We start from the raw sequence: 13810 nt of genomic DNA, 5'->3' as shown, positions 1-13810 counted from the left end.
GCGATGAAGAGTGGCCCCCGCTTGCCGCAACTAGAGAAAGCCCTCGCACAGAAACAAAGACCCAACACAGCTAAAAATAAATATAAAAATAAATTTAAAAAAAAAAAAACATTTCATGAGTATCTACTGTTTGGAAGGCGTTTTTCCTGTCAACTGAAACCTTCCTCAAGGCCATAAGATGGAAGAAGCTGGCTGCTTTCAAAGGTGTCTGCAGATAACTGCAGGTAAATGGACATTAATGAGTGTGTGTTCCTGCGTACAGATCTGTGAATGGTCTGGAAGAAGTAAACAGCAAATTTCAGTAGATGTCAGCTTGGAATAAGCAGTTTCCATAGAGAGCCTAAGCGTGAATGTGCCTGATGAACTGCCTTTAAATAATCTTCCAGCAGCCAAGAGCTTCAGGATAGGCTGGGAAACAATGCTGAATGGTTGATTTTCCCGGGAGAGAAACAAACAGCCATCAGAACCACCAAGAGCAGGAAAAGGAGAAGAGAAACAACTGCCAAATCACCACAGAATTACTGAAGGGATTCCAAAACTGTGGTCCATTGACATATTCTCTAGTATGCTCAAGTTCTCTGAGACATTTTAAATTTTGTTTTCAATTTGACAATAATATGACATACAACATACTCTAGATCTGTGCTGTCTATATGGTAATCACTAATCATGGATATTTACATTGAAATTAAATAAAATTTAAAATTCAGTTCCTCAGCTGCACTAGTCACATTACAAGTGGTCAACAGGCAGGTGTGGAGAGTGGCTACTGTCCGGGACAGCAGAGCCAAACATTTCCATCGCTGCACAAACTGCTACTGGACAGCAGTGCCCTGGAGGGCCAGCTCACAGACAAGCAATCCCTGCGGTTTCAGGGACCATGGCTGTGTTTATAATCAAGTGGATGCCAAATAACAGGACACTCATGTGCCAGGCTTGTGCTAAACACTTTTTATGAACAGTCTTACTTGCTCTTCACCACAGACCCATGAAGTAGGCACTATTTTTTATTATTATTTTACAGGTGAGAAACCTGAGGGTCAGAAAAGCTAAGTAACTTGCCAAACATGATACAGCTCTTAAGTGGCAGAGCCAGGATTTGTACCAAGACCAACACTCTTAATCAAACATGTTTCTAAAAGGCTAATAAGAACATAAACTGATTTAATCTGCACACGATGCATTCACTTCAAAAGCTGTTAGAAGACACTGCACAAAGAGAGATTTTACTGTAGCTTAAATAGAGAAGTGGAAGAACTAAGACATCACTTGGTAGGCACTGAATAGATGTGCTGAAGGCAAAAGAATCCATGCTCCTGTGGTCAGACCACTGGAATTTTATAAAAGACAATTTCATTTTGACAAAACATCATCATCTCTCACATTAAAATTACTGTTAATTAGAATTCTGTTGGTTTTATTGCATATCTCTATTTTGTAGATTTATTTTGACTTCATAGTCTTATCAAAGTTGCAAGCCATAGGCGTTTTAAGTTTTATGTCCATACAATTATTTAAAATAATAATTTAATTTGCCCGATCCCAGAGACCCATAATAATTTTGCTACTTTCAAGGTAACTCATACATTATTCAAGTTTGCGGATAATGATCTCTTGACTTACCACTAATGAAATTTTAGTAAGTAAGTAAGATTTCAAGGACTCAAGTATAGGAATAAGATTCTCTCAATGCAGTTTATTTATTTAACATCTAAATAAGCAGTTTAAAAATTTTAATATAATAATTATATTTTTAAAAGAACTTAAACTGGTATGTGTACTTTTAGTAAATAAATGCCTGATACGTCACAACCTCTGTTACTAGCCTTGATCTACAGAGATGTTAACTGTATTCGTAAAGCTTCAAAAGGGTGATTTCATCTAGGAAGCTCACATATTGTACTCCTCACAACTCTAACTGGTAATAAAACAGATGTTAACTAGCTACTTGTGAAAACTTTAAAATTTCATTATCAGCAAAAAAGCTCTTTCTGGGTAATTAGAATGTATTCCGCCACTCCTTCTTGGACACTATCAAAGGAGCACATAATTCATACAATTAACACACAAATACAGTGACAACCTAAGAGGTTGGCTGATAGATGAATGACTCACACCCCCCCACACACCGCCCAAAAACAGAAAAACAAGCTTCAATTTTTTACAAAAAGCCTTGAGGAGAAACTAACCCTTTCATCCTCTAGTTACTTGATGGTTGTTGGCTAATATAATTAGAAAGAATGGGAATGCCTTACTACTTACTGTTCTTTAAAAATCTACTTACTCCAAAGACTTTATTTACAAATAAAAAGGGTATTTGAGGAAAACAACACATTACAAATACATTTTTGTTAACTTTTTTAAAAAAAGCAACACAATATATATGTCTACCCAAGGAACCTTCAAAATCCGTTTTGGGAAAAATAGCAAAGAGTCTTTATTTCTAAGCCAACCAGCTACAGTGTCAGTTTGGCTATACATTTGATGAAAAGAAATCTTAGCTGCTAGATCTACAGCAAATCCAAAGAACAGCCTAGACTACAGTTCCTTTAAAGCTCACAGGAGGTAATTAAGAGATCTGGAGAGTAAAAATGCACTGCCTACTAAAAGTCTGTGCTTGCTTAAGGAGCTTTAAAAACTGCTTTTGTTAGAAGCTACTTCAATGTAGTGCTTTGTATAAATTCAGTTTTTAAGTAAGTTTTAATCCTCAAAGTAAAATTTTCAAAGTGATTCAGAAAGTTGGAAGCATGGTGTGATATCAAAACCTCATCTTTCAAAGATCAGTAAAGGGAGAGAGGAGTGCAAGTACCTTTTAAAATTCTCCTGACCTAAATTACATAATCCTCCAAATTAATGCTATCATTTGCAGTCTCTCATACCCTGATTTGGGCAGAACTGATACACCACCACAGAAAGCTGGGTATGAGCAAGCCTGTTCCTGGACAGGGAAGAGAAAAGAAGGAATCACAATGACTCACTACCTGGCGCTCCTTTGTACTTTGCCCCGTGCCGGACACTGCGGGTGGTGTATAAGGAAGTTGCGCTCGTGCCGGACACTGTGGGTGGTGTATAAGGAAGTTGCGCTCCAGTCTGCAAGTAAGGCAACCAGCCTCCTTCCACGAAGAGGAAACTTGAAGCCCCAGAGACTCTCCACTAAGGCGAAGGCCCGAAAGCCCCTCCCCAAGCTTCTGTAAAGGTTAATAAAAGGAAGGATGTAGTCCCTAACAACCCAGCCCAACGACTCACTCCTCACCCCCCCTTAAAGGAGGAGGGGGCTCTCTCCAAACAGGGACCAGAGAGTAACAGTAGGCGGTAGCAGGGCGGGGCTCCAGGAGCAGCCTCCTTAGGAGCCAGCTCCCAGGCAGCGGCTTGCAGAATCGGAAGGAAGGAAGGAGGGAGACAGCGAGGGAAGGAGCTGGCGGCCCCGCCCCAGGCCCCGCCCAGCCCGAAGAAGGAGGGCTGACTTTTCCGCCTGGGGGATTCGGCAGCAGGCAGGACGGGGTGCCCTTCCCTTCCTGTGAAGCTCGAGCAGCCCCACGCAAGCCCAGCCGCCGCTCACCAAGAATGGCAATCCCTCCGACCCACTACCCGGCCTCCAGGGCGGCCTCGGTGGTAGAGAGCTGCATCAACTACCAGCAGGGCAGCCCCCACAAGGTGTTTCTGGTGCAGACAGTCAAACAAGCCAGCCTGCAGGTGAGTCGGGCAGAGGGTGGTGGCGGCACCTGCTAGCGTTCCCCCCCACCGCCGAGGGTCTCAGCTCCACCTGCTTCTGACCCCCCACACCCCATGCCCGTTTTGGGCCTCAAGGCTGGCTGTCTCTCTAGAGGAGTTGGCTTTTCTGGGGTTGGGCTACACTCCAGTCTCTGGGGACAGCCCCGGGAATGTTTGTTGTTTTTACGGGAAGGCAGAGACACTGGTAGTTTTTATGAGCCCTGCTATAAGGAAATCGGTAAATGTTCTCAATTGGGGCGGCTTCTCCCCTTTCCCCAAGTGAAACCTACAGGAACCATTTTCAAAAGGATCTTAAAACTGGCGCTATGTTTAGCATATACTACTCCAATCTGGGCCAACAAAAGCTCCCGTCTTGCAAAAGATTCTTCACTGCCTGAATTTTAAGATCAATCCTTTATTAGACTCTTTGACCAAAATGAAGGGTTAAACAAAAAGCAACAGAAACTGACAAAGCAGAGTAAAAGTATTGTGGCCTGAAGCTTCACTTCAACCATCCAAACACTACTGCCACTGACTGCTGTGAATGATGGGCCCCCTCTGGCTAAAGGGTTAAATTAAACGCTCAAGACCTCAGCAACCACTAAGCTTGTTTCCGTTTTACTAAAATCTAATAGATTTGCGACTGTCCCTTATTTATCTGACAGAAGTTTAACTGCTAACAGTCTTTAAGAGCTGACAGGGAGTAAATGTTATTTCAAAACCACACCAGATAACATAATTAGGTACAAATTCTCAATTACATCTTGATTCAAAAGTGAAATACCTAAACGTCTGTCTTACTGTTATAAAATTTGTTAACGTATCATTTTGCAGGTCCACTAACATACAAGTAAAAGCAGTACTTAACATTCTCTAACCACTTCGCAGTAAGCTGCCTCAAAATGGAATTCATCTTCATTGAACACTATTTGCAGGGTACATAAGGCTTTATGAAAAAGCTTTTCAATGGTGCATCCTATTTGTCACCTTTAGAATTAAAATTTTCAAAATTTCTCATGTGGAATTTAGGATCACAGATCCAGAGGTTAGAGTACTCTGATGATTGAAAGTGAATTATAACCGACTTTATTTATATATGCTTTTATCTCACCCTCTTGTTCTCATCCAAAATAACCCTGCTAGAGGACCTGCTAAATTAGATGTCACAAACATGGTGACATGCCTTGGTCAAGGTGTAAGGCCTTAACCATTTACCCCCAACAGTCAGCACCACGCCCAACCAAATGAGAATGGATTCTTCTAACAATGTAAAGAATTGAGTTATTGTTATAATAACACAACATTTTCTTAATTTTAGGATATTCCGGGAAGAGGACGTAAGTATCGCCTTAAATTTTCTGTGGAAGAAATTATCCAAAAAGTAAGTGAAATGTCATTTTATTATGAAATAAAATTTGATTCCTAATATTCCATATCACCTCTGCTGATCAAATCATAGGATTAATTTGGTTTTTTAAAAAGTTGTTGTAAAATCCCTGCCTCAAAAAAAATGATCACCATACAAAGGTCAGTTTTTACTTTTTGTGTATTCTGAGATACACTTAGTATTTCTATCACGCTATTTCGAAAAGAGACTCTATATACTTCAGTTCAAATAAATTTCCTTTAAAAATGTTATGTACTCATAGGCCAGTATGAATTTATGCCTAATATGAACAAGTGTAATAATTAACTCTACAATCATCATCACTTTTTTATGTCTGTTTCATTCTGTTTTTCATTTCTTTTATTTAAAGAAAGCAAGTGCTTTTAGATATTTATGAGCAATAGAATGGCCAACTGGTACCACTCTGTTCAGATAAGAATCTTTCAGTAATGGGGCAGGGAAATTTTAAAAAATTATACACCTGTCAAATTATTAATGAGACAAACTTAAAAGGAAGGAACTGCCACTTGTACCATAACCACCTTGAAATTTAAAAAAGCTTGCCCTTTTGTTAAGCATAATTAAGAAGAGATACAGGCTAACATAAGGAGATTCATTAAAAGGCATTTGAGCTGCTTGATAGTCATCTTTACAAAGCAGAACCAACGCTACAATCTTCTCATTTTATATTTGGATATAGATTGCAGAATCTGAGTTTGAGAAAATTTCTGTTATTTCAGGAGGAGAGAATAAGAGTAATGGACAGACTTAAAAAAGTAACCAGAGTCTAGAGTTGGTATATAAAGACTAAAATCTGCCTTACAAATGGACTTCCCATTAACACTGAAATACATAGTTTTAAAATGAATTTACAAGATTATGAGACCTTATATGTTATAAAATAAGTTACCTATTTTAGATACCTCTAAGAAAATTATTGGGCCACCACCAATTAGATACCTCTGGAATAGGTACACTCAAGTCAAGTCTGAAACAACATCATTAGGGGGGCAATGCTTTAAATGTTATATCTCAAAGAACAATAATTAGTAATGGATGGCCATCTACATGTAAAGATCTTTCACAAAATGTTTCAAACAGCAAGTTACAGTGAATTGCACAGCTGAAGTACTGTACCCTCCAATGGGACAAGATACTGCACCAGAAGTCAACTTCACATTTGAAGGAGAAATTGGAAAGAACCCAGATGAGGAAGATACCACATTTTATCATAGACTCAAGTCTATGAAGGAACCACTAGAAGCACAAAATATTCCAGGTATGTAAATATATGGCACGGAAAAATATTTTTTTCGACTTTAAGATAATATCAATTACCTATGCTCAAAATTGTTAGATGTTAACATTATGCTGGCAATATACTGACTTTTGCAAAAATATTTATTACTAATCTAATTCAACAACAAAAAAAGCCTTGGAACCTTATAGATCAATCTATGGCTTAATTAAATTAATTACTTTCTGTACGCATTTGAAGAAAACTAAGACATGACTTAGAATTTAGATTTTTTTTAAAGGTCAATACTGTATATATAAAATAATTCCATTTATCATATAAATGTTTCCCTCACCAGACAGTTTTGGAAATGTACCTCCGGAAATGAAGCCAGTTCAACATTTAGCCTGGGTTGCCTGCGGTTATATAATATGGCAAAATTCTACTGAAAATACATGGTATAAAATGGCAAAAATTCAAACTGTCAAGCAAGTGGTAAGTAATTTCTATAAAATACACTATTAATAGATTTAATATTTACTGAAGGTGTTATAATTCATGATTGGATAAATAGTGCCCCTTTAGTCATTTTGTATTTAAGATAGTGAAGTCAGTATTTGAAGGAGAAGTCAGTTATCAAGGCCAGAGAAGGTGAAGCTGCAGTTTCAAGAGAGTGAAGTCTTGAATTATAAATAATTTGGCAGTGGTTTTTGTGTGCAGCTTAATACAGATTATTTCCTTTTGCAACCTAAGTTTTGTGTTCAAATTACTATAATCATGTGATACTGAAACCACCTCTGCTTTTTTCCTCTAGTGAAATGGTAGTGTCAGAGCTAAAGATATGGCTGGCATTTTTTCCCCCAGGATCAGCTGGAACAAAAATATTAGCACTCAGTCTTTGTGAAGCTTGCTGTATATAATTATCTTTTATAACCCATTTAGTCATAATTGACAACCTCATATCTTACTTGTTGCTAGCCTTGTATTTTAAGTCTGATATGACTATTCCAAACTGCCTCTTTCTAGACCTTAAAGAGATTAAAATAAATTATTTGAGTTTAGCTCTATTAAGAGGTTTAAAAGAAAAACAAAATATGTCAACTAGTAGTATTTAATGGAATACAAGAAAAATACTCTGTAAGAGAAAAGCACTTTCCATTGGCTTGTTTCAGTTTGTTGATAACAAACTGCAAGGCAGCTGGAGCACCTGTACTCCACAAGCTTTTGCAGCCACTTATTAGATACCTTTGGACACTGGAGGACAGGATACCAATTACAGTACTCAGAGTGTAATGCCAAATACCTAGCATCACTATTTATAACACTTTAAGAGAGCCTTTTTCTAATGCATTTTTGTAGATAGCAACCTTGGTTACAACACTCCTATAGGGGCATTGCGGCTCAGATAATTGAGTAGCTGGGTCCACGTTACAGAGGATCTACAATCACAATCATGATTTTCAAGCCATGTTTTTATAGCAAAATATGCAGTGTTACTGCTTTATGAAAGAAATTTCCTGTAACCCTTCACTAAACTGCAGTTTTAAAGCATTAATGAAAATCCCAACAGAAGAGTTTAACCACTGCTTCAGCGTGTATATATTATATATCTTTACCTATTATGATCCAACACGTAAGAAACCTTCCTGATTTTTACCTTATCCTTAAAGGACATTCTTTGTTGATATAGTCAAAGAAGGGATTGCTTCAAGATACTATTAAGGAGAGAAGAGCATAGTTTTATTTGATCCTGGGGCCATATTTATAATTACTGTCAACCAAAGGAGCCACAGGAGTTTGTGCTGCCTCTTGGAGTCTAGGGCTTGTTTCAATACATCAGTTATAAGCTTTAAAGAGCCTTGGGTGAGTACAGCAAATTTCTGATGACCATGGTTTGAAACTCTGTAGACGCAATATTTCTGTGCAGCTGATAGTATAAATACTTTATATGTCCAAAGCAATAAGCAGCATAGATCAAAGCTTTAGTTACAAAATCAAACATTACATTTTATTATTTTCAGTTTTTTAAAAGAGAATTCCTATTATAAAATTGGTTTCCTTTAGTGTAAACTCTCATTTCAGTAGTTTATCCCTTAAACGATGCTTTTCTGAATAATGGAAACATTAAGGAATCTTAAATGACAAATTATAGACTGTAATGTTCTTAAGTAGCTACCACAACTCAGAAACTAAAAACAGAAGGGGTAAATGATTTTTAGAGTAACAAATTTTTTAAAAATCATGATTTTAAAATGTAGTTTGAAAGAAATCTTATTTATAAGAGAATAGTTTTTCTGCCAGGCTAAATAAATTATGACATTCAATTTTTAATTTTACTTAAGTGGAAGTATTACTGTCATCTACTAATGAAAGCTGATTCTTAAAATTATCATTTTTGCCAATGATATCAAGTTTTAAACGCAGGTTTTTATTTTTTATTATAGCAAAGAAATGATGACTTCATTGAGTTAGACTACACCATTCTACTTCATGACATTGCATCTCAGGTAGAGTATCATTTTCCTTTATTTGATGCTACTTTGAAAATTGAGACTCATTTTGTAGCCACAGTATGCCTTATTAATTTTGACTCTAAATCAGAATTCATATAAATTCAAATAGGCACCAGGTTGAAATATATTACACTTGCAGCAATTTAACTTGTTTTGTGCTTTCTTTATGAGGACTGTTTTGTTTCTAACAAAATATAAACCCAACTCTGTTTTCTTAAATGTTTTCTGAATTTTATCATAGCATCAGTTTCCTTTACTTGCAGGAGATTATTCCTTGGCAAATGCAAGTTCTCTGGCATCCACAATATGGTACTAAAGTAAAACATAATAGCCGTCTACCAAAGGAAGCACAATTGGAATAAATGAAGACTGTAACATTCGATGAAGTATAAACATGCTTATTAATGATGTGTATACCAGTCTTCATTGATATCTAGCTTAAAGGGTCAGACAAATCTCATAAGTGTCCCTTTGTATAAATGGACTGAACTAAAGAACTATATAGCTTCCATAATAAAGAGCATCACAATGTAAAAGTGTCTTATCAACAGTAACAGTGCTATGTATATCCCCTAATAAAAAGCTTTAAATTCCAGCCTCATAGTTTATGTTTAATTGTTTTGCATACTTACGGGACAGGGGCCGTAATGGTTTCTCTGAAAGCAACTTTTGGCTTTCCTGTGGTACAAGGACAGCCATATTCTCTTTCCATCCTCTAAAAAGAGCAGGAGAGATCTTTTTGATATATTTAAATTAAAAAAATAATGAACTAAAGGAAGAAAAATCCCAAGAATCTCAACTACCTTAGAAGCATTCATTTAAATATGATAAGCAAATGATAAATCTTAAATCACTTAAGTACCTTATGAGGATAAATACATGATATTAAACAATAAAACTGCTTTTACAGATTTTATATAAATGAATTCTAATTTAGATTGATTAATTTATACTTACCTCCAATTAATCTATCCAATAAAACTTTATCTTTGCTCCATTTTATTACATATTCACTGGAATAGTATATGAATCTGTTGTCATAATTTTCTACTATCTCAACTTCAAAGATATAATCACAACCAGAATTTTTAATCATAAGTCATATATATTTTGTTTTCGTTCATATACACACAAGACCTTTCCTAGGTAAGCAGGGGCCCCAGTTACCCACTTGTTTATCTCCATTATAATGATCTTCAAGTACTGACTTGAGAAGAAAACAGGCAAGAAATGGCCTGAAGAGTGGGTACTGGTGGGCCGACTTTCTCAGCAGGTTTCTCCCTGAGGTTGTCTTCCTAAGGCTGAGACTAGGATACACTCGACCCAAGGAACCATAACCTAGGGATGGATGAATGGTCTTACTGCAAATCCCCTGAGCCTTGATTCTAGAAGTCTGCAATGTTTTACGAATAAAAAGATTTAGAAACCAAAAGTAATTAATTAGTAACACACACTGGAAGAAGCAGTATACCACATCTAGATACAAAAACCAGAATGAAGCTTGAAGAACCACTATTAGTTTATAACCATTAGATTGAGAATTATCGACTTTTAACAAAACATAGACATAAATAAAGTGAATTTAACTTCCTTGTTATTCATTACCTGAGCATAGATTTCCAGGTGTAATTCTCCCATTCCAGATACAATTGTCTCTTTGCTCTCAGTGTCAAAGTGGACTTTAAATGTGGGATCTTCTCTTGTAAACCTGCCAATACCTTTTGAAAATTTTTCCAGATCATTCTTTAAAAAAAGAAAATCATTACACATTTTACTAAGCATGATAAGCAATGAAACTGTTGAAAAAACTTTAATGAATGAAATCAAATACATGAACAGTTAAAAAATAAAAATGATCTACCATCTAGTTTCTAGGCTATATCCTTTTAATATGAGAGCTTGAATACCACACAACCAAGACAGCAGGGAATAGCTAACTGACAGAATTTTCTTTTCACACCAAGATACAGGAGTCCAAGACTTAACTCTATGCCCTTTCCTATTATATTGACAAAAACTGTCCATTTGTGGAAAACTGCCCATAAAGCAGAAAGTAGAATCTGTGTTACTGTGTTATATCTTAGAAATCCTATACATAATCAAAGGAATCAGCATGGTTACCAAGTTTCTACTGTAGATTCAAGAGGGCAGTTAAGACCAACACTAGGCAAATGCACATTGAGACCTCTCCCTTTCAAAACAATCTGCTTGGATGTGGTTTGATGCACCTTTATTCTCCTTAGATGTAACTTCCTTATGTGGTAAGCAGAATAATGGTCTTCTAAGGACATGCCCTAATCCCCCCAAACCTGTGACTGTTACCTTACATGGTAAAGGGGACTCTGCAGATGTGAGTAAGGTTACAGACTTTGAGATGGGGAGATTATCATGAATAATCTGGACAGGCCCAATTTAATTGCATGGGCCTTTAAAAATGGAAGCTGAGGGACTTCCCTGATGGTGCAGTGATTAAGAATCCGCCTGCCAATGCAGGGGAAACGGGTTCAATCGCTGGTCTGGGAAGATCCCACATGCCGCAGAGCAACTAAGCCTGTGCACCACAACTACTGAGCTTGCGCTCTAGAGCCCACGAGCCACAACTACTGAGCCCACAAGCCGCAACTACTGAAGCCCATGTGCTCTAGGGCCCGTGTGCTGCAACTACTGAGCCTGCGTGCTGCAACTACTGAAGCCTGCATGCCTAGAGCCTGTGCTCCGCAACAAGAGAAGCCACTGCAATGGAAGCCTGTGCACCGCAATGAAGAGTAGCCCCCGCTCGCCGCACATGCACAGCAACGAAGACCCAATGCAGCAAAAAAAAAAAATTTTTAATAAAATAAAATAAAATAAAAATGGAAGCTGAGCCTGCATTTAGAACTGCCCCTTTCCTCTCCCACCTTCCCTCCCCTGCAGTGGTCTCCGAGACATCATTCCCATGTAATAAATCACACCTTCTCAGTTTACTGTTTGCTGCCCTCGCTAGAACATGAGCTCTTTGAGGAAAGGGATGCTGTTATGTCCCCAGCACCTAGAAGAGTGTCTGCTTTGTAGCAGATGCTTCATAAATACTTGCTGAATAAAGGAGTTGAATAAAAAAAAAAAAAAAAAAGGAAGCTGAATGAAGAAGGGTAGTGGAGAGATGGGAAGAGGGAAAGAAGAGACAGGAGATATTTGAAACATGAGAGGGGCTCATTTTGCTGTTGCTGGCACTGAAGACAGGAGGAAGGGGGCTATGAGCAGCCTCTAGAAGTTACAAACAGCCCTCAGGTGACAGCAAGGAAATGAGGACCCCAGTCCTACAACAAGGAGCTGAATTCTGCCAACAATCTGAGTAAGCAAGGAACTAAACTGTCCCCTAGCGCCTCCAAGAAACAACACAGCCTTGCCAATACTTGATTTTAGCCCATTAAGAACTATGTCCGAATTGTGACCTACCCAACTGTAAAATAATACATCTGTGCTGTTTTAAGCCACTAAGTTTTTGCTAATTTCTTAGGCAGCAATAGAAAACTAACACGCTCCAATCACCAATATTAACAGCTATCACATGTGGCTGAAGATGTGTTATGTGTTTTGTATACGTTATCTCAAATTCTAACCACAAGGCTGCACGACAGAATTATCCATGTTTTACAGGTGAGGAAACTAGGTACAAACAAGTTGCTCAAGGCCACAGAGCTAGGTGGGCTTGAATCCTGGGTTAGTCTATCTCCAAAGTCTTTTCCCTTTGCCCTGCACTAGCCAGGGACTCTCAACTTACTAGAAGATCACCCCTGCCCCACTACTGAGATTCAGGGTTTTATGCAGTGATTTCATTATTTGATGTATATTAATTCTCCAGGAAGCAGACAACCCCAAGACACCAAAAAACCTTTTGAATATTGATGCATTTGATTTCCCTCCATGATTGTGAACTATCAACAGTTAAATGTCTTACATAAACTCTGGAGTTAGGAATAAAGAAGAATAATATCTTTAACTTCTAGTCCTTCATCTTCTGAAGGGAAAAGCAACCAATCTGGCAAAGTACTTGGAGCAAACTGTGGCATCTCACTGTGGTAAGATGTAAAGCTCGCCTTTCAACTTTCTGAGATAGAGTGACTGAACGTTTCCTGCCACCTCAACATTCTCTTTTCTATAATGAGAAGGGCCTGGAAAAATCTCAGTTCCTCAAAATAGATGAAGTAGTTGCTGTTAATATATCCACAAGACAATAAATCAGAATACGTTCTGTAAATGATAGTACCCAGATGACAAGAGATCATAAAATGTTCCCTCAATGCATGAATGAGTTAATGTCAATATATCACGTTAAAATGATTATTATGAATGTAACTAACTTAAGAACTAAACAATTATATTTCAAGATCAGGACTAATTCCAAGGACAAGCAATGCAAATGCAGAACCTATTCAAGCAATTTTGGCTAAAAAGCTAAATGACATCAAATCCAATCATAAAACTTTATATTTGAAAGTGAGTCAAAACAGTCTTATTTGCAGGCCTTCCATGTTATAGTCAGACATTTACTTCATAACTACCACAGATGTAGAGATGTATTATAATCCATGAGGCAATTAATCTATGCAATATTTTAATATACTTTACAGTGAGGTTTTTCTGCAACTTAGGACAAATGCCTCAGTTGCCTCTTTTCCATCTCTTATGATCTCAATCTAGGAAGTTACTCACACTTAATACTCCAGAGCCAATGATATACTTTTACTATAGTAAAGAGTTATAAAGCACAGTCTCATGAATACTTTAATACCATCAACTTCTTCAAATATACTGTGAAGTACTTACTACTAATAGACTGGTAAATTTTAAAAGGTGATCTCGGACTTCCCTGGTGGCGCAGTGGTTAAGAATCCTCCTGCCAATGCAGGGGACACCGGTTCGAGCCCTGGTCTGGGAAGATCCCACATGCCACGGAGCAGCTAAGCCCGTGCACCGCAACTA

General features: G+C 37.6%; 2 protein-coding genes across 2 annotated transcripts in view; one reads left to right on the top strand and one right to left on the bottom strand.

Moving 5' to 3' along the window:
* Positions 1-13810, bottom strand: part of GFM1 (G elongation factor mitochondrial 1) — a 52984-nt gene that overhangs the window by 19395 nt on the left and 19779 nt on the right. Inside the window, exons 12-13 of the mRNA XM_036850012.1 lie at positions 10454-10591; positions 9481-9563 (exon numbers count right to left, since the gene is read on the bottom strand). Of these exons, the coding sequence (XP_036705907.1) occupies positions 9481-9563; positions 10454-10591 (221 nt within the window). The remainder of the gene's footprint in view (positions 1-9480; positions 9564-10453; positions 10592-13810) is intronic.
* Positions 2989-9451, top strand: LXN (latexin). Its single transcript, XM_036850014.1, has 6 exons — positions 2989-3693; positions 5030-5092; positions 6200-6377; positions 6694-6830; positions 8780-8842; positions 9112-9451. The coding sequence occupies exons 1-6, from the start codon at positions 3565-3567 to the stop codon at positions 9208-9210; spliced, it is 669 nt and encodes a 222-aa protein (XP_036705909.1). The 5' UTR covers positions 2989-3564; the 3' UTR covers positions 9211-9451.

The sequence above is a fragment of the Balaenoptera musculus genome, chromosome 4 (assembly GCF_009873245.2).
Source record: "Balaenoptera musculus isolate JJ_BM4_2016_0621 chromosome 4, mBalMus1.pri.v3, whole genome shotgun sequence".
NCBI lineage: Eukaryota > Metazoa > Chordata > Mammalia > Artiodactyla > Balaenopteridae > Balaenoptera > Balaenoptera musculus.
Note: the sequence above shows the minus strand (reverse complement) of the source record. Positions and strands in the feature narration are given on the sequence as shown.

Bases quoted from the DNA above. Each gene is read 5' to 3' on its own strand.
- LXN (XM_036850014.1), top strand. From the start codon at position 3,565: ATGGCAATCCCTCCGACCCACTACCCGGCCTCCAGGGCGGCCTCGGTG. The intron at 3,694-5,029 runs GTGAGTCGGGCA...TCTTAATTTTAG, and splicing joins TCAAACAAGCCAGCCTGCAG to GATATTCCGGGAAGAGGACG. The intron at 6,831-8,779 runs GTAAGTAATTTC...TTTTTATTATAG, and splicing joins TTCAAACTGTCAAGCAAGTG to CAAAGAAATGATGACTTCAT.